Here is a 26,522-nt window from a genome sequence, read left to right on the forward strand (position 1 = left end):
GAGTTCTTATAGCTGGACCAATAATAAAATTGACACAAGACAGTAAAACAAATTTTAATTCATGCACATGGAGATCCCATAGAAATGGTACCCAAGAAGTGGCCAAAGCAGGCAGCTTTTATACTTTTTTAGACAAAGAAACAATACGTTTGTGAGGAATTGACAGGACAAAGAAACTTAGGTTTTGGGTGCCCAACTAGTGATGAATATCAGCAGAGTTTGGGCTTGGGGTAGTATATTAAAGAAGTAATGAGTTTGTTTATATAGGCTTCCTGGCCCTAAATTCCCTATCTTTTGCGTTAAGGGTGTCTTTCCACCTGTAGATGCAAGGAGTGCACATTTCACATGAGTGACTTATTTCCTATTTTCAGTGAGACAGAAAGGAAAGTCAGTGTCCCTCTTGCATTGGCTGTTTCTTTTTTTTTTAAATTTATTTAATTTATTTTTATTTTTGGCTATGTTTGGTCTTCGTTGCTGTGCGTGGGCTTTCTCTACTTTTGGCGAGTGGGGGCTACTCTTTGCGGTGTGCAGACTTCTCCTTGTGGTGGCTTCTCTTGCTGAGGAGCACAGGCTCTAGGGGCACAGGCTTCAGTATTTGTGGCTTGTAGGCTCTAGAGCACAGGCTCAGTAGTTGTGACGCATGGGCTTAAGTCGTTCTGCAGCATGTGGGATCTTCCTGGACCAGGGCTCAAACCTATGTCCCCTGCATTGGCAGGCAGATTCTTCACCACTGCACCACTGGGGAAGCCCTAAAGTGAAATTACTTTTAATTTCTGTGTTTTCTCCAGCAATGTGTTCTGGTTAAGTAGGGTACAGAATGTGTGGACATCTAGGTTTAACAAGGGTGGCCATTGCCAAGTCAGTACAATTGAGGAGTTTGGACTTTATGTAGAGGTTCCTAGAGAACTACTGGAGATTTGTGCAGAGATCTGGGTGTCAGAAAGGTGGCTCTAGCTCAGTGTGTATGTGTGAGAAAGACTTATTGAGGAATGGTAGTTTAGTGCAAGAGGACCCTTGATTGAACACCTTCATAGACCTGTTAATAGTGTCCTTAGATGACAGCTCAGGAACAGAGGGTCTTTTCCAGCATTTTCTGCATACTTACAATATATAACAGGTTCTGGGAGGGCATGATAAATCAAGCAAGGTTTTGCCTTCTCAAAACTCTCTTGGATTTAGATGATTTGTAATTATTTTTAGGTGTTTGGGGACACAGAAGAGGGAAGGAGCGATAAACACAGGGTAGAAATCAGGCAAGCCCTCCCACAGGAGATGACATTTCAAATGAGCTTTGAGGGAGTAGGCCCTTAGGGAGGGAAGATAATTTTAGGCAGGAGGAATAACATGAACCCAGTCAAGAGATGCAAGATGTACCAATAGAACAAATGCTGCATGATGAGAAATGGGGGAGGGGGGTGTGAGTGCCAGCGAGCGGCTCTTCTTCCATTGACCAGCAACTAAATAGAACTAAGGCGTTCTATTTCCTGACAAGGGTAAGGCATCTGGGCCCTGAACTGTAGCAAGAATGGTTTGAAAGGAAAGTGAAGCTTTTTTTAATGGTGATTTTTTTTTTAACTTAAAAAATAACTACATGGAGCTGCTCTTGGGATTTGTGCTATAATCTGCTCACATAAGAACAGTTTGAAGTTAAAATGCCTTATCTAGCCTTTTCTGGAAATGTTAACTATGGTAACTATGGTAACTCGGACCTGTCTGTCCCAGAAGGCTCTTAGAAGTCAACCCTTATCACTTGCTTTTAGCACATTAAGTTAAATGATTTTAAAGTTCCTCTGTATCCTAAGACATGCTTTTGCAATAAACTGTAGCTTCTATAGATGTTTAAGAATGTGGAGTTATGACGCCAGCTCATGGGTTGTTTTGTGTAGATTAAATGAAAGAAGGCATGTAAACTGGTTAGTACAAAGCTTGGCACAGCAGCTGGGAGTAAATGGTAAGTTCTCTCCCTTAATCCCAGCTGTCTTTCCTTCACATTTTTCATTCTTTGCTTCCTAAGTCATCTTGTTTCCTGAATACCTATATGCTAGACCCATCTTCTCTTCTAAGGACCCCAGAATCAGGTTAGGCACTCACATAAATAACCACCAAACGGAGTGTCAGTTTAGTATCTTGTAGGGGAACAAAACTTTCCACCCCCAAATGTGTCTCTTTGGTTTGAGGATGATTTGGGGCTGATTATTTTTAAGAAACAAAACCTCAGGAAGAACTTTCTACCTTCTGCCCTTCACCGCCTAAAGGGCCTATTCAGGAAGAACAGTTATCACCACAGAAAACTAAAGTATACCATGAACTAGGGTGTGGTAGACTAGGGGCACTCAGCAAGGCCTGTTTGATCAGAGTCCTCTCTGGGTCCCACTGTGTCTGCATGACCCAGCAAACATCTGCTCATCTTCATCTCCCTTCCCCTTGAAGTCCCAAACACTTACCCTCTTCTTCTCTGGGAAGGTGTACAAGCTTAAGTCGCCTAACTTGTCCTTGGACCTCATATTCTCATCTTGCTCTGCTACGTATGTAATTAAATTTGATTTTCTCCTGTTAATGTGTCTCATGCCAATTTAATTCTTAGACCAGCTAGAAGAACCTAGGAGGCTAAAGGGTTTTTTCCCTCCCCCACAATGTGTAGTAGTGTGTGTGTGTGTGTGTGTGTCTGTGTCTGTGTACGCATTCTGAAACTGAGAGGCTGCAACAAGCCTCTGCCTTGCACCTGGGAGGGGACTCAAAAGGAGCAAATTGTGGCTTCACGGAGCCTTCAGAAACCAGCAACCTAAGCGTGTTTCAGTCTGGCAGTATCCAGACAAAGAAGTGGGAAAGACATTCATTTATTTATTTCTTCATCAAATATTCATAGCTACCTACTAGCACAAGGTGCTGAGTAAGAATATGAGTAAGAGCAGGGAAGTATGAGAGAGTGTGGCTCACTTGGGTAGCTGGCTGCAGGTGCCTGGCGTGGCTGGAGTTAAATATACGCAGTTTTCCTTAAACAACATGACGAACCAAAATCTGAGTGGGATAAGGAGGACGTACTATAAAGCGAAGTTATGTGTTTGTGAAAATTTGTCACTTCTTTTCAGAATTAGGATGGACTAGAAGTTTTTTTTTTTTTAAAGCCTAATCGCCTCCTTTAGGGAATCGCCAGACTGACTAACGCATTACTTTACGGCAATAGGTCCCAAACTGCTGTTCACTAGAATCATCCAGGGAGTTTTAAAAACCTCAGATGGCCAGGTCGCACACAATACCAATTACATCAGAATGTCTGCGGGTGGGAGCCAGGCGTCAGTGTTTTTGAAGATCCTCGCATGATTACAATCAGTAGCAACGTTCGGGAGTCACTGCCCGAGGGCATAGTCCAGTTTTGTTCAATTAAGGCACACGCTTTTGGTTCCGGTTCCAAACATTTCTTAAATTGCTTTTGCTCCTTTCTTGGGTTGGGGGCGCTGTGAGCAGGAAGAGGATGTGCTGTTACCCAATTAGGAGATCCCACTTTGCTAAGCCCATCAGCCTAGTTGCCAGTGCTGCACGAAGAGTGGGTTTTTGCTTTGTCATTCTGACTCTGGCGGTTTGCCCGCCCATTCAGAGGAGGGCGCGGCTTCTCGGAGCTACTGGGATCCCGCAGCCTTTTCTCCTCAGTTTGCTTCAGTCCCGCATTGCACCGGAGCGGCAGGTGCTGGGACGTCTGAAGGAGCGCCTGGTGCCCAAGGACTCGTGTTCGTGTAAGCTTCGGGTTTACTGAAAACGGAGGAAGCCCCAAGCCCCTGGGCTGTGAGCACTCTGGGACGAGAGCATCCTCCTGCCGGGTGCCTTGTGGATGGATGCAGCGGAAGGGGAGACGTGTGAATGCGTGTCTGAGTAGGGCCGAGGCTTCTCTTAAGTCGGGTGAGCGTCTTGGCGGTGTTCATTGTTTTCGCCCGGGTCGTTGAAAGCTTGGCGTGTTGGTAGGTGAGACCGGCCCCCTGTCGGCTGGTGGCTTCCTGTCTCTAGCTCTTCTTTATAGAGACGGTTTGCAGAATATAGGAGAAAATAGTTTTTGTATCATTTCTTAATGCACGAGTCTTGAAATGTAGGTGATAATATGATGAATAGATTGACAGAGCCTTGTCAGCATTAAGCGAGTATAACGATTAAAGGATGCCTTTCGAGGAATTTTCACACCACTGAATCCGCAGAAATTGTGAGAGATTGGCAAATCACGTGTGTCTCCGTGTGTTCAAGTGGGGAGACCGAGGCTTAGACTCCTGTGACTTTCCCTAGGCTGTTAAAGGAGACAGCTAAGAGGAACCAGTGCTTATCTCACTGTATCAGGCAGTACAGGGTAGGGGTTAAAGGCTACACTGCACTGCCTGGTTTGAATCCTGGCTCTGCTGTTGACTAACTAGCTGCTTGAATTTGGGTAGGGAAGCTTTTCTGTGCCTCAGTTTCCCTATTTGTGAAATGGACCTGATTGGACCTACTTCAACAGGGTAGTTATTGAAGATTAAGTATTAACATATGCAAAGCACTACAGAATCGCTAGCTGCTATTGTTATTGTCAAACAGCTATACTTTGGGGGCTGGTGTGGTTTTTGTCTCATGAATGGACCTGATGTCAGTATAACTAGAGTCTATTTTTAATTTTCACTGACTCATTCTCTACCTGAGTTCGCCCGTTTGTAAAATTGGACCAGTTGCACCAAGCATGTCATTTAGGGTGTTGCTGTATTATTTCAAGGTTCTCTAATAAAAGCACCCCAAGTGGGCAGTGTTCTTAATTTTGCCTCGAGGTTTCAAATTTCAGAGAAACTTTGGAAGTTGGTTTTTTGGCATTCTGTGTATACGATGCAGAGTTCAAAGGAAGATTAAGTTGGGAGGTGGTTGGCCTTCCAGCCCGCGTGTAGGTGCGCCTGTCCGGGACCGAGCTGGTGGCCGGCCTTAGTCAAGGTCAGGGCCGGGGCTGGGGCCTGGGCTGTCGCCCGGGCGAGTGCAGTTTGGGACGCGGAAGCCCCGCCCCCGCCGCGCACTTCCCGCCACGGCCCCGGGCGGAAAGACTGACCGGATCCGCTCTGCTTTTGCGCCCCAGAGAACGGGCGGGGCCTCGAGGGAGCGCTCTGCGAACTGACCTTGAAAACCGACATACCCGTTGTGTTTGTGAAACGAAGAAAGCTAGGCGGCCATGGTCCAACCCTGAAGGTAGGTGGGGGACCTTAACGTCTCTTTTGCCGCCTGAACTGCGAACGAGCTCATCGATCCGGCCGTGGTCTTAAAGCCGGGGTGATTGTGAGCCAACCTCCAAACGGAGCACATCCTTAGAAAACGACAAAGAAACGTGGGGGCCAGCTCACGTGTTAATCGACGTGGATGAGACACACATTTCAGAAGTGGGAAGCTTGGAAGGGCAGACGGCCTATTTTCATCTTTTAAAATAGGTTTTTTAAAGTGTCCTTTTTCTTTCCTTCCCAGTAAATCCAAATAACAAAAATTTTTAGCAGCAGTGTAAACTGCTGAAAGTGAGTCGTTTAGAGAAGTACTGAGAAAAGTGGGTCAGGAAATGCTTTATCTTTGTCCGTCCCTATCGTCTTCCTCTTTAATTCTCCGGGAGGGAAACCCAGAAACCCCAGGCTCAGGGGAGAGCAACCAGCAAGCTCCTAGAGTGAGTTCATTTCCCTTCAGGTATCTCTTTTCTAGCCCAGAGTTAACAACTGGGTAGAGGGAAAGAAGAGAAAGAAATCTTTCCTTTGGGTGGTGGTGAGTGTGGTGGCACTCCTCCCTTAGGACCATTCACTGAGGGGTGGATGGGTCATGGCCTGCCATACAGGCAAGATGCTGGGAGGTTGGGTGCACATTTAGGGGGAGATAAGCAACGTGGATGACCAGGTTAGAAAGCCTTAGAATCACATCACCTTGATATAGCTTTAACTTTTGCTGATTTTTTTGTCCTCCTTGTCTGTATCAATATAATGTTTAAGAAATGGATCTTATACTTGAACATTGCCTTCTTAGAAGTAAGCCTGAGGCCTCAGTTAAATGTAACAATGTATTTAGATGTGTGTGTGTTTAGGATGGTTATAACAATTTGTATTTTTATTTACTACCTTTTCTTTTAAAATAATCTTATTTATTACCTTTTTGAAGAATGGGTATAAGAAATGGAGATGGGCTTCAAAGACAAATAGTAAACTAATGGAAAATAATTAAAGGAGATTAAGGCTTTTAGCTTGGTATAAAATACACTGTGTTACTCAAGACCTTTAGTTTGCAAGTAAAATGAGACAAAGTCCTGTTAATAGTCTTTCCTGTCTGATCTTTTCTCCGCCTGTGTCATAAATTTGCACTTAAAAAGCTGTATAGGCATTTGATCTTTATATAAATTCTACACATTTATAAAATCTACACATGGTCCTAGTTTTAACACCAGTGGGAGTAAAAAGTAAAATCACTTTTTTATAAGCTTTGCACCCACTTTACTGGTAGGATCTGATGTTCTCAATTCTGTATGATCATAGTTAATTTCAGACATTTAGTGAGGTGCGATTCCATGCATGAAAACCCTACCACCAAGTTATAATTAAATTTTTAAAAATGAACATCTCTTTTAAGTAAACTTAACCACTCTCCTTTGTATCATTTGATATATTTTTGGTTTTTAATGAGTACTAAGATATGGAAGAAGACACAACAAGGTAAGGCTACTGCTTTGAAATGTTTGTGAATTTCTAGATAATTGTTGCCCACATTTGGAACTAAATGGTAGGTCTTGAAATTCTTTAGGGAACATTGGGTTTGAGTGGAGAAAGGCATTTATTTAGTGGAGAGTTGAGTGCCTATAGAATTAGTGTTATAATCCTGAAGTCCACACCTTAAAAAAGGTTAAGATTTCCTGCTTTAGTTGCAACCTAAATAATGGAGAGGGAGGGAGCTCGTTAAAACACGTGCTTTTCTTTTCTCCTCTAAATATTGTTTCTTCCTTTGTCTTCCTTTCTCCTCAGTAAATAGCAGCAGCAAAACCTACCTTGTTTTCACAGTGTACTATGGAAGACCAGGGAGTACAGCCCTACTACACGGAACTGATAAATTTAGATGACTACCTACAGGATGAAGGCTTTAAAGAAGTGCCTTTCAAAAAACTGTAGACTATGGACCACCTGCATAGAGTCCCCTGGAGTGCTTGTTAAACACACATGCTTGGGCTTTACCTGAGATCTTGTTCATTCAACCCTCTGGAAGGGGCTAGGTTCTGCCTTTAAATTTGTTTTAAACAAGCCTCCTCAGATAATTCTTATTATAAATATCACGTTTGAGACTTACTTTAATGTATAAGGTAGTTTGGTCACGATTAGTTGCTAAATAATTAGAATCGAGGAAAAGCAATCAAAAGATTACTATTTAATACCTAAAAGGTGTTAGTTAGAAGATGGCAAATTGTAACTCAACAGGCAAGTAACACTTTCTACCTGAATAGAAAAATGGGGAACTATGCTATCTGTGGTCAGGGCTTGTATGTCCATGTGTGAAATTAGCAGTAGCTAGCTACTAAATTCTAAGAACTATGAATATAGTTCCTGTTGCACAAAGACGGCTTTCATAAACATTTTAGTTCTGAAGAGCAAGCTTGCAAATTTTCCTGCAGGGACTCTTTCTTATATGTAAATCAGTGTCTCCAGGATTCCAGAGTTTTGAAACCACTCATATAAAATGAATGCCTGTCGGTGGTATTGAGAGGTAAAGCAAAGTGAGTGAAAAAGTGCTTATTGGAATACAAAATGCCAGACATAGTTAAGACTTCAGTAGTTTGAGAAAATAATCTTGGGGGATTGAGACTAAAACTTGCAACATGGGACTTAATTTCTTCCAAGACGGACACAAAGTGGTGCATGATTAACATCCAAGGGAATTATGGAGCCAGTGTGGCAGGAGCTCAGAGGTGATGGTGTTGTGGTCAGGCTGGGAGCCCCCCACGTTCTGGGCCCGGGGTAGGCAATGAAACAGGCAGGTCTCCTTTCAAGCCTTACTTCTAAAAGTTACCAGAAACCAGACTTCTAACTGAATAGACATCGGGAAATGAGTGGTAATTTAATAACTCTGACCATTCCCTTTCTTCCTTAATACTCTACCAAAATGGGCAGAAAACTTGATTCTCTCCTCAGATAATCCCTTCCGGGGAGATTAGTAGTGTATGTGCTTTTTGGCCTAGTTAAGGTTGAGGCCTAAGGAGAATTGAAGGACTGCTTTGACTCTGGTTTATTTAAGAAGGTAAGAGTAAGGACTAACAGTGTTTATAAGAGGCATGGATTGTTAGTACAATAAATTTGTTTGGTGCTGATTATACAGTAAAATTTTTACTAGCTGTGAATGCATGGTGAGACCAGTGCCTTCTCCCACTTTAACCAGGTGACAGCACAAGCCTCTTCTTTGCTGTCTGTCAGTCCTTGTACAGTGGTGTCACTCTTCTGGTCCAGGCTTTGGATTTCCTCTCATCTTTCCTGTCTGTTCATTTACCAGGGCCTGACGGTTTCCCACACAGGTGCCTACTTCTTCTATTAACTTTTTGCCCAGGCTCCTTCAGGTACTGTTGCCTCCTATCTAAACGGTCTCTAACTGGCTGCCCACTTCTGATCTCCCTGTCCTTGCAGTCCATCTGCTGCAGAACCATCTTCCTGATTGCATCTTTGCTGCCCCCAGATCTGCATCCAGAATGAGTGTATATTTCTTAACTTGGTTTTCTGTGTCCTCCAGGGTCTGGCCCCAACCTGCTTTTCTGGTGATCTCGTGCTCTGCCCCCGTTTACCTCTACTGGAAGCTCGTGGGAATACTGTTGGAGCTGTGGTCCCTAAAATTTCCCTCCTTTGTTCTGTTTTTCATTTTCTTTCCTGACTTTTCTTCCTGCTCAGACCCACTTTTCCAACTGCCTACCTGTGTCAGAGTACAAGGCCAGATTTGCCTGTTTCTCCCTCCTCCGCTCCCACAAATCCCTGTCCCTGGGAAAGGAGGAGTCCTGCCAATATCAGAAGTGAACAGTTAGACTTATTCCTTGCCTGTGATTCTAGATCTGCCTTAGAGCTCATCAAATATTTAAATGAATGTCTGTCAATGATAGCAGCTACCATTTATTGAATGTCTGCTGTGTGCTAGCCCCTAAATGCTGTGGTACCTAGTTGACTGAAATCCTCCCAGGAGTAGTCCTGTGAAGGAGATGGTGTGATCCAGTTTTACAGATGAGCAAATGGAGGCCCTCAGAACTTAAGGAGTATGCCCAGATGACACAGCTAGTAAAGCAGCAGAGCCAGGATGGAGCGCAGGCCTGTCTGTAAAGTTCACTCTGGTGTTCTCACACTTCTGGCACTTGGCTCTGTGTTACCGCTATTGGGATGTGTGCCTGATCTCCCTGGTGTGATTGTGTGCTCATGATTCATGGCTGAGCCCATGCAAATCTTGGTATTCCTAGCATAGCTCTGGCAAATTGGCGTTTGTGCATAGCATGCTTGCTGAGTGGAACTGCATTCCTCTGTGCCTGCTAAATTATACCCTCCTTTAGGATGAGAATGGTTTATCTTTGTATCTTCCATGTGTTATTTTAACACCTAGTATGCACTCAGTAAATACCTGTGGAATGAATGGTTGATGGTAGGGCCAGAGGACTGACTTCAGTGAGGGATTTAGCTACAAGGTGTCTGATTTGGTGAAAGTGGACTGTTTCTGTTAGCAATTAAGCCCTAAGTATAATAGTTCAGGAGAGTTTCTAGGCAGCATATAAAGCAGTTCAGACGTTTAAAAGAGCTGTATGATAGCGGCATTTTCCATCTTCAGTTTATGTAGCTGTGTCCAGGTCAGTTGAGAAGAAAGTCACATTATGTCTATTTAGCTACTGTTTACTGAGCCCCTGTGTTCTCAATGTTGAGCTAGGCTCTGTCTTTGTTATCTCTAACTCAAGTCTGTAGGGCAATGTATATATTTTAAAATACCTTTGTCAACAGATGTTTGTATATGATTTTTTACAAAGAGTCGTGGCCGCTCTGTATGATAGAGAAGACATCGGATAGAAGACATTTACAAAAGAGGAAACTCAAACTCCAAAGAAAACACTAGTTTTGATTTTAACCCAGGGCTCCAGAGCTGAGTTTTTTCAAGGCTGCCTCCTTTAGAAGCCAAATACCCAGTGCTTTCCTACCCTTAGTCTATCAGAATGATGCTCCTGATCATTGCTGACTTCTGAGGTGTCCCAAGAGAGTTGGTAATGGCTCTTACAACGGGAAGGGTTCTATTCTCATCTCACACTCTTTATGTTACTTCTTCAGGCTTGGCAAGTCAGCCAGCACTTGGTTTTCTGAAGTGTCAGTTAAATATATGACTTTCAACCACAGAGCAAGGGTGGAGGTCTTATATACTCTAAAGTATTTCAGTGGGCAGGTCCAAATTATTTTATGGGGCTTGACTGTCATTTTATCTTTTACTTCAACTAACAGCAAAGCCTTCTTATTTGAATAGAACAGTTATTCAAAGCCTCTTTTAGATGCCAGGTTTTTACAAAGAATCTGCTGAAGTCCAAGGAGCCATTTATGAGAAAAATATACATAAAGAATTGTGCGGGAATCCCCCGGCAGTCCAGTGGTTAGGACTCTGGGCTTGCACTGCAGTGGGCACAGGTTCGATCCCTAGTCGAGGAATTAAGATCCCATATGCCACGTGGCACAACCAAAAAAAAAAAAAAAATTCTATGCCATTTAACTGACATTAGAATTTAAATAAACCCACACTGATTAAATTTAATAAATTTTCCAAAAAAAAAAAAAAAAAGGAATTTTGCATATAGTCTCAGACTCTTCATGGCCCTGATTCAGAATTTCTAGTAGAGTGGTTTACCCTTCAAAGTGCTATACACAGTTCCATTAGTTGAAGCCTTAGTAGGTTTTTAAATTTAATTATATGACAAATTTCTTTTCACTGGTATTATTATAGTGAGATATATTTCTCTGTCTTCCTTATGGATATTTAGCCTTTAAAATATTTTTCTGTTCCTAAAACAACATCCCAGGAGTGAAGCTACTGGTTTGTATACGCTTTTTTTTTTTTTCCTATTTAGTGTCTAATGTTTATTAAACACTTGCTATCTTTGGCATAACTGAAGATTTAAGTACCTGCTCAATAGTTGAAAATATTGTCAGATCTATCACATAATTCTCATTCATTCAGTACTTACACTAACTTTATGATGTGAGTAGTAGTATTCTCATCTTACAAATGAGGAGACTGGAGGCTGACAGGTTAAGCAACCTAAAGTAGTGCTAATAGCTAATAGGTCATGATTGGAACCCAGGTTTGCCTCCTTCCACTGTCCATGGTCTTTTCAGAAACTCATTTAAAAAACACAGATATCTGCCTTGATCATTGGAAAGTTTACCTTTAATACTGAAAAGCCAAACAAAGCAAAAATATACACACAACAGGGCTTCCCTGGTGGCGCAGTGGTTGAGAGTCCGCCTGCCGATGCAGGGGACACGGGTTCGTGCCCCGGTCTGGGAAGATCCCACATGCCGCGGAGCGGCTGGGCCCGTGAGCCATGGCCGCTGAGCCTGCGCGTCCGGAGTCTGTGCTCCGCAACGGGAGAGGCCACAGCAGTGAGAGGCCCGCATACAGCAAAAAAAAAAAAAAAAAATATACACACACAAACATAAGCTTAAAGGAAATTCAGATGAAAGAGAACATATACCTAACATCCAGCTACTCCAGCAAATCAAGCTAGGCCTGCCTTCACCACATCTCTTCACAGCTCAGTATTAAATCAATACCCTGGCAGGATGAGGGGAGAAAAACTGCTGTGAAAGGAGGAACAGAAAAGTGGGAGGAGGTAGCTAACAGCAGGATAAGCATATCTTTTAGAGTGCGGGACTCAAACCTGACTGGTTCTTGGCTTTGGCTCAGAAGTCTCTTAAATATCTGTTGGTTGTAGATTAATCAGGCAGTAAAACCCCACTGGAAAAGATAGTGGGTCCTATGTGACTTTTAAAATTTGACCATAGAGAGACCTGTAACCTATAACATTCATCCGTACCACCATGTTTGTGTTGAACACTAGGGGTTGTGGGAAAGAGCTTAAGAATGCTTGGAATGAATGAATCTGAACTCCTAGCAAAGGGACTGAATAATAATACTGGAGGAAAAAACTGAAGAAAAGGAGAAAGGAAATGGCTGCCCTATGGAGCCTTTAGCAGCAGCTCCTGAAAGAGAAAAAGGGGGAAGAGGGAAGCTAAATTATTTTGCAGGCCAAGTTGTGTGTTAAGGGACCTGAACTAGTCTTACTGCAAGAAGAAGGTAGACTTCAGTGATTTCTTTGAAGTACTCGCACTTTTTGCCTTCTGTTAAGAGTCACAGAGAAGTTTACTGGTATAACAAATTATGTATTGTTGTGCATTCTTTTAAAGCTACATTTATATAATTATTACTAGTAATTGGACCTCGGGTTAGAAAATCACCGTTTAGTAACTTAAGGATTCACAAGTGTAGAAATCCCATTCTTCAGATGATCAGGGAAAATCATTAGGTTTGAGATTTTTATTTTGTAGCCACATCTAAACTTTGCACTCTAAAGGCAGATTTTAAAAGGCAGAGTATAATGCAAGTATGACTTTCTAAGGATGACCTAAGTTATATGTTACCAAGGTTCTTATGAGCAGGAATCTAGCAGAGGATAAATTCAGCACTTAAAGTCACAACTTAGTAATATGATGCTGGTCTTGATGTGTGCTGTTGCTCCAAGCAAGTTGTGTGGGCTCTTATCTCCTGTGACATCCCTATAAATGATATATTAGTAATACTTTATTAGTAAGTTGGGAGAATTAATTTATTTTTCTAAGGCATTTAAAAATTGTTTGAAGAAAGGCTCTGTATGGAGCAAATTGGTGTCAGTCTGTTTTCCATCCTCTGAGCCAGGAGAAAATAGGCACCTTAGGGTGGGAAGGTTGGCTTATCTTTCAGAGTTCTTTTATAAATCACTTTTACTGAATTTGAAATGGATATCAGAAGCTCCCAAGGATATGGTTAACTATAAAAGCAAACTTTTTTGGACTTGGAACTTGGAACTATGTGTTTTCATCAAAGATTTAAGATGGATAAGTATTAGTTTGTAATTGGCCAGACTTGGGGGTAAAATATGGCCCTTTGATGATCCTGGTCCCCAGCTTTGTTTTTCTCTTGCTTTTTCTTCATTTCAGAGAAGAGATAAGGCTGACTTTCTGAAAAGCAGTCAACTTTACTTTTTTTAATTAATTAACTTATTTATTTTTGGCTGCGTTGGGTCTTTGTTGCTGCGCGCGGGCTTTCTCTAGTTGTGGTGAGTGGAGGCTACTCTTTGTTGCAGTGCACGGGCTTCTTGTTGCGGTGGCTTCTCTTGTGGAGCACAGGCTCTAGGAACGTGGGCTCAGTAGTTGTGGCTCACGGGCTCTAGAGCACAGGCTCAGTAGTTGTGGCGCATGGGCTTAGTTGCTTCGCGGCATGTGGGATCTTCCCGGACTAGGGCTCGAACCCGTGTCCCCTGCATTGGCAGGCAGATTCTTAACCACTGCACCACCAGGGAAGTCCCAACTTATTGTCAGTGTGTAAGATCTATTTCTTCCATTAATCTGTGTAATCTTTTGCTCCAAATAAGTTGGCAGTAGGTGCTGGAACAAAGGTTTTCATCTACACTTACACTTTCAAGTGTGCATACTCAAATGCCCCCATGTGAAGATAGCTTTGCTTGGAAGATTTATAACCAAATTCTTGCTTTAGGGAAGCTAACAGTATAATAGGGCAGGGTAATGTATATGCACAGGTAACAGTACTGCATGCTGTTTTTGAAAAATGCATGTTTCTTTCTGAATTTTACCCCTACTTAAAAAGAATAATGGTGAACGAAGAGTAATATAACTATTTTGAAGTAACTTAACATGAGGCTTGGCTGTTCATGTATTTGCAAGAAACTTTATGCTAATGTCAAAGAAAAATGAACCAGTGTAGGGCTTCCCTGGTGGCGCAGTGGTTGTGAGTCCGCCTGCAGATGCAGGGGACACGGGTTCGTGACCTGATTCGGGAAGATCCCACATGCCGCGGAGCGGCTGGTCCCGTGAGCCATGGCCGCTGAGCCTGCGTGTCCACAACGGGAGAGGCCACAACAGTGAGAGGCCCGCGTACCGCAAAAAAAAAAAAAAAAAAGAACCAGTGTAGATGCATAGGAAGGAAGGTAGGACCAATATACTTCCTGGTGCCTTGAAACCAGAGCTTCGGATGCAATGTGGTGGTCTCTCTCCCTCTCCTTCCCTCTCTCCTTCCCCTCTTGTGACTGATGAGCTAAGCCCTTTCTCCAACTGTACGTGATTTTCTAGTGAACTGGGGGGTGTATTTTTCCAACATACATTAGTCACCCGACTTACAGCATTCACGTTCATATCCTTATAACAGATTGTGTCTAAAATCTTCACAGATTTCTCACCTTTTAGGGTTCAGATTTACTATCCACTCGGAGTCTGTGACCCTTACTTTTGGCAAGCTTCCAAACAGCTCTTTGGTGGAGACCCTGTCCACTTTATTCTTGTACCCTTGGGTGGCGCAGCACCAGAGATCGCTTGCCTAACGCTGGGGGACGGGGGTGGGGTGGGGTGGGGTGGCAGTGGGGTGGGTAGCGCACTTTCGCGCATGCGCCAGTCCGGACCCTGGTTTACCCGGTGACCCCGCCCCCCCCCCCCCCTGGGGGTCCGGTGCCGCCGCCCCCCCCCCCTACTGGGGTAGGTTAGAGAGGATTTGGCTTTTGAAGGTTTTGAGGGCCCGCGTAGGTAATTAACACAATTTACATTAGTATAATGAAGACAGAGTTCCAAGCAACCACCTTGCAAATGGACCCTGAGAGTTCAGCCTATCTGTAATGGAGATACCGCAGGCCACGATCTTTGGCTTTGTGAGCAGTTTATAATTTAGCCAGATTTAGTTTCCCCCCCTAAAAAGTCTTTTAATCACAGAGCGAAAAAGCGCTGCCACAACATGTGACAGTACATGTTTTAAAGCACGGGACGTTTGGTCCCCCATAATTTTGTCACAAGATTGTCCAAGCGTTTCTTTGAAAGCTAGATGACCCTGCCAGTAAACGCCAAAATAGTAGCTGTCGCTTGAACCGAGCGGTGTTACTCTAGGGTGGGGGTGGGACCCATTCTCGCGCGCGTTCTGCGCCGGCCGGGGGCTTGTTTGCGAACACTGAGGGGTCTGGGCTACGCGAGGCGGGACCGCTGGGAGGCGGGGCGAGACCGGCGCGGGGCCGGCGGGCCTCCGCTAGTGCGCATGGTCAGGCGTCCTCCTCCGCCCCGGCTGACCCCTTGTTTCCGCCGTTGGCCGAAACACTGCGAAGGCCGTTACCTGAGCGCTACCGGTCGCCGACATGGCTGAGGAAAAAGATTGCCTGAGGGGAGACGTAGAGAAGGGCGAGGGGCCGGTGGTGACCATTACCGGTGGTGCGTACTCTGGGAAGCAGGCGGCGGAGGAGCCGATGAAGGTGGAAGCGGCGGCGGTGGCTGATGCCTGCTCTGACGACCTCAGCTGTGGGGAGGCCGACATCGACCCAAGCCTGCTGGAGCTGGTTGATGAGGAGAAATGCCGGAGTATCCGCAAGCAGTACCGGCAGCTCATCTATAACGTCCAGCAGAACCGTGATGACATAGTGAACACGGCGAGCGAGTCCTTAACCGAGGCTCTCGAAGAAGCCAATGTCCTGTTTGATGCAGTGAGTCGAACGAGAGAAGCGGCCCTCGACGCTCAGTTTCTTGTTTTGGCTTCTGATTTGGGTAAAGAAAAAGCAAAGCAGCTAAACTCTGACATGAGCCTTTTTAATCAGGTGGCATTTTGTGATTTTCTGCTTATATTTGTGGGTCTAAACTGGATGGAAGATGATGGACGTGATGCGCTGAGTGACTGTGATGATAATATAGTTCGCTCTTTTTGGGAGACAGTACAAAAGGAAGCAACGTCGTGGATGCTGCAAGCTGAAACATTCCACTTTATATTCGGTTCATTCAAATCAGAGCCTTCCGCGCGGAAGCCCCGACTTGAGCACCGGAAAAGAGTTTACAGAATGGAAGAAAACGGGGATATGCCTACAAAGCTGAGGAAGCTGGACCTGTGTAGTAATCAAGAAGCGACAGAAAAAGAAGTAGAAAGAATCTTGGGATTGTTGCAAACGTACTTTCAAAAGTATCCTGATACTCCCGTGTCCTATTTTGAGTTTGTGATTGACCCAAACTCTTTCTCTCGTACTGTGGAGAATATATTTTATGTTTCTTTCATTGTAAGGGATGGTTTTGCAAGAATAAGGCTTGACCAAGACAGGCTGCCAATATTGGAGCCCATTAATATTAACCATGTGGGTGAGGGGAATGATTCCAGTTCCCATTGCAGGAAACAAGGAGTTATATCTTTGAGTTTACAGGACTGGAAAAATATTGTGGCAACTTTTGAAATTTCAGAGGCCATGATCACAAACTCGTACTAAAGATTTTTGTTCTTAGTGTAGGAGACATTTTGTGGCTTTTCTTACTCATCTCAAAATGGAGAGTAAAATCCAAACAGAAACACATATTGTATCTCTTGTAAAGTGAAAAAGTATTTTCAAGAACATCAGAAATTGTTTCACTGTGCAGTGTATTTTTCTTGGTAGTTTATAAAGTTGTCATGATCTTCTGTTGCTAAAAAAAACTCACTGGCATGTTCATGGGAAAATTATTTTGAATGCTTCTTAAGACTTTAATAATAAAAGTCAGTTCTGAATTCCATAAATTAAAAGGTATTTGATAATTTTCCAGAAAAAAATTAGTTATGGTGCTCTGTGATACTTACTGCCTTGCTTCCTCTGCTCCAGGGAACCACAGGAATCCCAAATGGGGCTCTTGACCAGGTTGGGGAGAAGAGTGGGTGGAAACAATGGTCAAGGAAGACTGTCTGTAGGGCAGAGCCTAAGTGACCTTAATACTGTAAGGAAAAAAAATTCGGATGCCATGCGCTTCGTTGCAAAGAAGCCTCAGTGAGACTAATGAGTGGGTGTCCATGTTCGAGATAATTTCCCCTGTGATTGGACTCAGCAAAAGTAGAACACCTCTACTGTAGTAGGTGAGCCATCAACTAAATGCTGAAAGGCAAGTAGGAATTGGCCAAAGATAAGGAAGGTAGTCACGCAGGAAAATATGGAGGCCAAATACATGGAATTGTGAGAAGTTATGGCTCCAGAGAGACCTGTAAGATTTTTTTGGAAGACTGCACCATTTGAATGTTATACTGGGCAAAAATAGGCATACCTCATCTGTTAGTGAGCTCAGGAGTAGAAGGTAGCCTTTGCCAGATTATTTCAAACACGAAATCTTTTAACATCCAGTTACATAGTCTTCATGTACTTGCTTCATTTCTTCTCTGGCCCCTAGCTTCCCTTTGTAATTTCTGCTGATACAGAGTGTCCCTCAGAATCAGTGATGTTTCATCATGTTAACAGCTTTGAATATTTGTGCTCAACTCCATTTTGATTTCTTAAGTAGGGCTTTAAATGCCTGGAAACTTCCTGTTTCAACTGAAATATTTGATTAATTAATCCAAGTTTTCTTCACTTAGCATAAAGCCATAAAGGCTTTTTAGTGTTGCTTGTAATTGTTTTAAGAATATAAATTACCACCTTATTTGGACACTACTGAAAATTTGGGTCTTTAAGAAAACAAGTTTTGAAGGTGCAGTGAGCATGCCTGTGCTTTCCTTGATCCCTATAGAAACTAAATCTTTGGTAGCAGGGGGTCTTGCCATTAAATCTTATTTGGCAAGTGGATAAGTATCTGCTTTGCATAGCAGTAATGATAAACTTTCCCACTAAGTCTAAATGTAATAAGGGAAGGGAAATCCAAAGACTAAATGAATGACTTCGAGATCAAGAGAAGATTGAGATTGAGAGGTTCTTCAGTAATAGTGGAGGTTTTTAGCAAAAATAGAAATTTCTCATGAAACTGGGCCAATTGTTTTCTGAAGTAGTCAGTTTTTCCCCTTTTTTATATGAAGGGATGCTCGCCCTTCCCAGTGTCTACCACCCTTTGATCTAGCAATTGTGGAAGCATCATTTGGTCTCTGACCCTCCCTTTAGCATGCCTCTACCAACCGGGTTCCTTAGGTTTTCCAGAGCTTTGCTGTTTGGGGAAAAGATAATCTTAGTGATAGCAAAAAGATCTTGCCTCAGGTCTGCTCATCACCAGTTCTCTCTTTAAACGCCAAGTGCCTTTACAGGAGTATTTGAAACTTAGTGATGACTAAAAGCATTAACAGAGAATGTGGAGGTTTGGGAGGAAGGTAATCTTCTGGGTGTCCTCTAAAGTAATAGCTGTTAACATATAAATCAGGTTGACCACTTGTTTCTACTTTTAATTGGTTGTCATGACACATAGATTGCCTCATCACTTGGAAATTAAAGCGGTTGTTTATCTTGAAGAAAAAAGGAAAATTGACCAATAGATAATTATAGACATTAGATATGAACCAAGCTGCAAGTCTGCTGGTTTCCCACTAATACAGTTAGAGTGCCTTATATTTCGTAGGTTCAGTAAAATCAGCTGAACTTCAGGAGAATATTATGGAAATCTTTTAAACTAGGATTTTGTTGTTTGACAGAACCACTCTCTGATCAAAGGACCTGGGATCAGATACTCTGTAATGTTCTAGTTGGAGACTTTGGGCAAATTATTAAACCCGCAAACCTTTAGGTTTTTTATTTGCTAAGTGGGAGTAATTACCTGTTCTCTTAAATTTACAGTAAGGATAAAATGAGAAAATGTATGTGACAAGTACTTTGAATTAATGGGTGTGGTATAGTGAGAAAAGCAAGAGATTTGTAATCATTTAGACCTGGGTATAATTATTGACTCATGGGCAAGTTTCTTAATCTCTAAGGGTTTCTTTTTTAAAAAAATTTATTTATTTTCTTTATTTTTGGCTGCGTTGGGTCTTCGTTGCTTCGCGCAGGCTTTCTCTTGTGGTGAGCAGGGGCTACGCTTCGTTGCCATGGCTTCTCTTGTTGCAGAGCACGGGGCTCTAGGAGCACGGGTTTCGGTAGTTGTGGCTCATGGGCTCTAGAGCACAGGCTCAGTAGTTGTGGCGCACGGGCTTAGTTGCTCCGCGGCATGTGGGACCTTCCTGGACCAGGGCTCGAACCCATGTCCCCTGCATTGGCAGGCGGAGTCTTAACCACTGCGCCACCAGGGAAGCCCTCTAAGGGTTTCCTTGTTGTCATTTCCGAAATGGGAATGGCATGTGATTAAATGGGATGATATATACCAAACATCTAGCCCAAGGTTGGGCTCACTGTGGGCACTCATGTTAGTCCCTCACTCCGTAGTAGATCAGCGTCAGAAAGTCCATGCTGCTGCCTCCTTCCATGGTGACATCTCAGTCCCGGTTCGTACACTTTACTTTAAGTCTAGATGTCGTGACTTTCTCATATTCTTTGTTGTGGGGAAACCATTACCAAGTGATTAGAATTGGTACTTTGTTAATTCACTCAACAACTGTGCCAGGCACAGCTCTAGGCGGGGGGCGGGGTGGTGGTGGAAAGTGGTGAACTGAAAATTGCCTGTCTCTCATGGAGTTTATATTCTAATGGCTGTATTAGTTTCCTATTGCTGTTGTAACGAACTACCATTTAGTAGCTTAAAAACAACACAAATTAATTTTCTTACGGTTCTGGAAGTTGGAAGTCTGAAAATCGGTTTCTCAAGGTGTCAGCACAGCCGGTTCCTGTTGAGGCTCTGAGGAGAGAAATCTGTTTGCCTTTTTGGAGGCCACCTGTGTTCCTTGATACACTATTCCTCCATTTTCAAAGCTGCCAGTGCAGCCTCTTTGTCTTCACATTGCTTACTATAATGCAGTCTCCCTCTGCCTCCCTCTTATAAGGATACTTGTGAATAAGTTGGGCCCCGTGGGATAATCCTGGAAAATCTCCCCATCCCCAGATTCTTAAATCACATCTCCAGAAACTCTTGTATTCACAGGATCTGGGGTTTGGACTTCAGTGTTAGGGGACCATTGTTGAGCCTGCCAGAGTGGGAGACCACAGTAATTCTGTCAGTGATGACTGCTCTGGAGAAAAACTGCTTGGAGAGTGGCTGAGAGGCTGGGTCAGGGTGGCCCCTGGGAGGAGGCATTGAAATGGCATCTGTTTGTTGTAAGACATTTGCCAGAATACTTGATACAGAGTGAATGTTAAATATTACTGTGGCTGTAAACATTTTAGGCACATGATAGCTGGCAGGTCTAGATGGTTAACCAGAACCTCCCTGGTTCTCCTAGGAGGAAGGTAGTGTAGCAAGCATCTCTACTTCACTGACTGGGCACAAAGACAGTTCTCTGATTTGTACTCACCTCAGTATTACCGTTTGATAGTTTTCACCCAGCACCACCTGTCAGCATTGATTGAAATTTTCCCTAGGTCAGGATTGGCAATGTTCTTTCTGCAAAAAGCCAGGTAGTAAATATTTTAAGCTTTGTGAGCCATATGGCCTCTGTTGAAACTAGTCAACTGTGCTCTTGTTGCAAAAACAGAAGCTCTAGACAATATTGAAACAAGTGGGCGCGGCTGCTTTCCAATAAAATTTTATTTATGGATACTGAAATTTGGGTTTCTTATAATTTTCATGTATCATTAAGTATTGCTCGATCTTTTTTTTCCTTTATCATTTAACAATGTTAAGAAGAACCATTGTTAGCTCAGGGGCTGTGGGAAAAAAAAAAAAAAACTACAGGCCTGCTGGGTTTGCCCCTCAGGCTGTAGTTTGCCAGTTCCTGTTATAGGCCTGGGGCCCAGGTTCTTCAGAAAATCTGTAGCATTTAAACCATCATTTAGTTTTATTTCTTTCATGGCCCATAATCCTCCAAAGCAGAGGCTTGAGGTATATCGCCTAGTGGTGCTGCAGCGTGCTGGCAACGGCAGTCAGATTTCAAAGGAAACAAGCAGTCAGCAGTTTGTATCGTTTATATAGTCACTGCAGACAAGGAACCCAGGCAGGAGAATTTAAGCAGTTTGCCCAGGATCACATAAGTGACAAAGTTAGGTTGAGGTTTGGACTAAATCCAAGCTCCTAACCTATTATTATGCCACACCCCTGGTACTTTTTCAGTGTTTTCCCACAGTTTTATTTTCAGGGATGAGAAAGCTGAACTGAAGCCCAGCCTCTCACTATACATAACAGAGTAGGAACTAGCACCCAGGTGTTTCATTCTAAGAATATTTTTGAACATCACATGCATGTGGAGTTGGCACTGGTGGTGCAGGAATGAGACAAGATGCTTGTCCTTGTAGAGTTGATGGGATTGTGTGAAGATGCCAGCAGGGGCATCAGAGGAGGATCCAGCCTGCTGGGCACAGTCAAGTAAAGGCTTCCAGCTAAATCTTGAAGGACAGGAAGGCACGGAACAGTCTTCACTAAGTGCTCTGAGAACCTGTGTTAATACAGTTGCAAGAAACAGGAGAATGTTGTTTGGGAACCTTAGGGAAACAATGGAAGAAATGGGCCTTACGTTGGTGTCTTAGGATGTTGGTAAAAGAACCTAAAGGAATGCTTTAGAAAGGGTGACATGTTTATGTACATTGAATAAAAATAATAAAACATCATGCAGTTGATATACTGGATCAGAATTTGATGGGAAGAGGGCATTTCAGGTGAGAGGTGATGCAGGTAAGTGCAGGGGACAACATCTGTGAAACATGCCAGAGCTTTTTGACTTAGCCCCTCTGGGCAGGCAGGTTCCCTTTTGTAGGAAAGGGAGAATTAGTGACTGAAGGGATTTTTCCTACCAACCACGGTGCCAATATGCTTTGTCTCGGGCTCAGCAGTTGCAGGTGGCGGTGGGGGTGGGGGTGGGGGGAAATGTTGATTTTACAAAAGGAAAAAACGGACTCCCAAGGATTATGTGATGAGCCCAAATCACCTAGCCTTGAGAGTGATAGAGCAGGTATTTTCACCTAGGTCACTTCCACACCAGAGCTCATGTGTGATAGTTAAAAAAACAAAAACCTGTGCGCAAAGGATAGGAGTCATGTTTGGGGGAAGAATAAAGCTGACTTACTCAGATTTTAAAGAAATCTGAATTGCTTTCAGCATTGTGCCTTTCTGGGGGAGTCTGGAGCACTGTTTTTGCTAGGGGTGGGGTGGAGGAAAGGCATTGAGAGGCAGATGGAAGAATATACAATCTGTAAACCTCACAAACAGCTGCTGGCGGGAGCGGGGTGTATGTTTACACTGCTGTCCTTGGTTCTCAAAATGTGGTCTTCATTCTGCCCACCCCCTTCAGGAAGTCCTTGAGGTCAGAATTATCTTAATACTAAGGTGCTCTTTGCCTTTTTCACTCATTCTCTTGCAAGTCTACCATGGAGTTTTCCAGAGGCTACGTGCAACAGACTGAACACAGAAAAGATAGTCATCACAGAGAATTACAGAGATATAAAATAATGCCACTCTTCTCACTAATTAAAAATGTTTTAATCAGTTGTTTATGTTTAACAATGATGTTTGATATTTAAAATTTAAAGATATTTTAATAACAAAATATTTTAATATTTAAGATATTAAATTTTTTTTCTTAGTTTCCAATATACTAAGCTCCACATTAACCAAAGCTGTAAATAATTTAAGGTTCTAAAGGGATCCTGAGACTAAAAGTTTGAGAACTCCTATTCTTTATCAGCTTCTCTGGTCAGTAGTAACCAATATTTCTAGCAGTCGTAATTGGAGAATGCGGGGCATTTTTCTCTTGTGTCTCCTTAACGCCATCTGCGTGCGCCTTCCTTACACTGTGGAGGAGAGAGCTGTTTTATATTGTCTACCTTACTTTTATCTCAGATGGGCAACCACTTCCTTGCAGTTGAATGACAGCAACTTCAGTTTTAAGTTGGATTAAAATTTTAGAACATCATGTTTAGTTCTGGGGTCAGCTGAATGCCTTAGTTGCCTGTCTTGCTGATTTTACTTTACAGAACTAAAAATGTTCAGGCTCACTCAGAGCTTTCTTTGTAAAATCTGTGTGCCCGGTTGATATAATTTGACTTAAACTTGAACCATAAGAACCCAGGTCTGATACAAAATTTCAGTACAGAACAGAATTTTATAAACATTGGTAGAGGGAGTATGTAGCTTTCCAGCATGACAGTGCATTTTCCTTCTTTTGTTTCAGTAGATGTGTTGGGGGAGGCAGTTATAAGAACGGGTGGGTTTCTTTTAGGCAGCCAGTGATTGTGTTTTGTTTCAGTAGATGTGTTGGGGGAGGCAGTTATAAGAACGGGTGGGTTTTTTTTAGGCAGCCAGTGATTGTGTTTTGCCACCATCTGTGTTAAGTACATGCAGATAAAATGAGGCTGAGATTAAAAATGGTTATTTTTCCAGAAGAACATCTAGCTGCATCTATTTGTTAATTCTTTTCAAATAGCAAGTCAGCCCTTTCGCTCTGAGATCAGCTAGAGAGAGGAACGCTTGTGACCTGAGGCTTATATTGCTCCGTTGATCTGAAGGGCTGTCATTACCAAATTGTTTTTCTCCCCACTGTGCCTTGCATTGGAGGAGCCTCGGCCAGTTGATGAATACTGGCTCTGTTTACCAGCCTCTCACGTTAGACCTTTTGTACAGACAGGGTGATGCAGGCTTGCCCCTGCTGTTGCTGGTTTCCAGGTGCTCTCCCTCCAATCCCTGAGCCATGGTGTGTACCTGCCGCGCTGCCCGGGGGCAGCCACGGTGCTGCGCCTCCTCCACCTTTCCATACTGCACCCCCTTCTACATCCCAAGCATCCAATTCTACTGATCCTAAGCTCTGCCTTTTGTCCCCCACATCTGATGGTAGGCAGGAGAAAAATGTGCAGTCTGGGCTGGTAAATTTGGGGGCTTTTTTGATTACCAAGGTTAAAACTTGACTTAAAAAAAAAAGAAAAACATTTTTGTGTGCTTGTTAACAACTTTTCCAATCATTCTCTCATGTTAGCAGATTTTTGTGTTTTTTTTTTTGCCGTACGCGGGCCTCTCACTGTTGTGGCCTCTCCCATCCGGACGCGCAGGCTCAGCGGCCATGGCTCACGGGCCCAGCCGCTCCGCGGCACGTGGGATCTTCCCAGACCGGGGCACGAACCCGCGTCCCCTGCATCAGCAGGCAGACTCTCAACCACTGCGCCACCAGGGAAGCCCCAGATTTTTAAAATAAGAAATAATTTTAAATATTCACGGAAACAGTGTTCCATGCTAATATGAAATGTAACTAATGTGTTTTTAAACTAGTGGAATCAAAGGATATTTTAAAATTAAAAGTCTAACGTTTATATTATAAATGCCAAGTACATGGAAACTACTAAATATAGGAGGCTTCATACATAAGCATATTAAAGAAATGAGCTTTAAGGGTCACTTGTTACCTTTTTTCCCCATTTATTTCAAATGTCTTATGAAAGCAGGGACTTTTAACTTTTTGTTCAGGTCAGTGTCAATTAGTGATTTTGTTTTGAATTTCTAGATTTTATGCTTTACCTAAACAATGTAAAAAAAGTTTTAAATATTTGGCTATAACCTGTTTCAGTTGCTATTTACCAGATCCCTATCTTAATCTATGACCTTAGCCTACTCATTATTCTACCTTTGACTAGAAAGTGAAAATGATTGCCAAATTGTATTGGGTCTATTAAAAACATATAGTACCGATGTTTTTAAGACCTAATTTAAAGCCTAGTTTAAAAATTCTAGGGAAAAAGAGCCGATCAAACTTAATTTAGGTCTAAGTTGATTTTGTCGGACCATCAGGGCCTTAGTTTTGTGTACTATGAGGACACTTCAGAGTAGCTATCTGTGATGTGGAGATGCATTAGGACAGTCCTAACAGAAAGCAGGTTACTGATGACCACTTGAAGGAAGGTTGAACATTTCCATTGCATGCTATGATGTAAATCAATATTTTTCCTTTGCTTTTCTTTGAGGAAAGGTTTTTCACAAAACTTTTCAGACATTGCTGCTTTTAAGTTATTTTTACTTCCATTGTTTTTCTTCTTTAGGCTTATCAGGAGGGCAGACTTCAAAATCTACTGAAAATGAATGGCTCCGAGGATCTCCCCGAGTCCTATGACTATGACCTCATCATCGTTGGAGGGGGCTCAGGAGGACTGGCGGCCGCTAAGGCAAGGCTTCTTGTGTGTTCTGGGATATGGGTAGAATAGTCACATCCCCGACAACATTCTCCAGGTTCCCTGTGGAATCTGAACTACTCTTGTGATGTTTTATACGTTAACTTGGGCAGGGAACATTAAGGACATTTTTCCAGGTTCAGCTGTATATTCTTCGTATAAAAATACTGGGGCCAGTATTCTGGGGCACATTTTCATTCATTTTAAGTTTGGATGATTTTTTTTTTTTTTAAAGCTAATAAGGGGTTTGTATGCAAATGGCTTGAAAAGAAATAAATATATTTTTATTCTTTATAAATATGATAATTATTACTTGTTTTCACTTTGATGATTTCCCTAATCACAGAACCTCCTCCCCAGTAGAAAGATGGAGAGCAGTTGGATTTCTTAAGCTTAATTACTAAAAGTTTTTGCCTCCCCTGTGTACGAAATGAGGTAAGAGTGTATCCACTAACTCTGTGGCCTGGAGGTGATGGAGTACAGGACGTATAAATACAGGAGATTAGGAGTACGGCTCCTGGCCCTGAATTGAGATACATTTTCCATGTGTGAGGGGCCCTTGTGCCTGTCGTTGTTCCCTATCACCTTGTTTTAAAAGATGAGGTAGTTGTCCTCCTCTAAGGTGTAGCTTGTGGTGAATCAGTAACGGTAGATTCCGATGAAGCTGTCCGAATTGGGAGCAGGCCAATGTCTGGCATCAAGCATTGCTTTGCTGTAAATGATTCAGGAGTAATCTCAGATTTTTTTTATTCTAGCAGTGGTGGCTTTGAAGGACACATAGACTCAGTCCTTTCAAATAATCTTTGGAGGTCTAGTTGCAGATACACAAAGCTTATTCTCTGAGACAGATAAAGGCTGCTCTGCAAAATGAACTTGTGATGGTCGTCACTCCCCTAAAACAGATTCGGAAACCTTAGAGAGATCATCAACTCCTCCACTGGCTCTTCACGTGAACATTTTAGGAAATCTGAATTTCAGAAGAAAACCTTTTCCAGTATTCTGTTTAGAAACTGAAGTAGATAAAACTTCGAAGTACTTATAAAAATATTGTCTTACTGGATACAGGTTGAATCAAGGATTGTAGACTATCAGTATATGTTTTACTGCCTGTTTACCACTTGCTTAGAAATGGCCACATATTTTTCAGATTATTGCTTACTTTATTATCGTTTGGCTGGAATTACATAAGAGGATTCTAGGGATTCCAGCTGACTCTGACAGTTCTGCAACTGTAATCTGCATATTCTTTAAAGCTACCCTTATGTCTAAGTATTGCTTAACTTTTACCTTGGAGTTGCACTAATCGTTTTGGTATATGAAATTCTCAGGTATTAATGATTGGTTA

General features: G+C 42.8%; 2 protein-coding genes across 3 annotated transcripts in view; both read left to right on the forward strand.

Annotated features, from left to right (window-relative positions):
• The first annotated feature begins 4,984 nt into the window (after positions 1-4,984).
• Positions 4,985-26,522, forward strand: part of TXNRD1 (thioredoxin reductase 1) — a 63,069-nt gene continuing 41,531 nt past the window's right edge. The window contains exons 1-2 of one of the 2 annotated variants that reach the window (XM_007448501.1): positions 4,985-5,184; positions 25,049-25,171. In XM_007448501.1, coding sequence (XP_007448563.1) covers positions 25,085-25,171 — 87 coding nt within the window. In that variant the 5' untranslated portion in view covers positions 4,985-5,184; positions 25,049-25,084. The remainder of the gene's footprint in view (positions 5,185-25,048; positions 25,172-26,522) is intronic. The other variant, XM_007448502.1, reaches the window with a different exon arrangement.
• Positions 15,500-16,498, forward strand: EID3 (EP300 interacting inhibitor of differentiation 3). The gene has a single exon (XM_007448500.1). The coding sequence runs from the start codon at positions 15,500-15,502 to the stop codon at positions 16,496-16,498; it is 999 nt and encodes a 332-aa protein (XP_007448562.1).

This window comes from Lipotes vexillifer, unplaced genomic scaffold (assembly GCF_000442215.2).
Source record: "Lipotes vexillifer unplaced genomic scaffold, Lipotes_vexillifer_v1.1 scaffold1531, whole genome shotgun sequence".
Classification (NCBI taxonomy): Eukaryota; Metazoa; Chordata; class Mammalia; order Artiodactyla; family Lipotidae; genus Lipotes; species Lipotes vexillifer.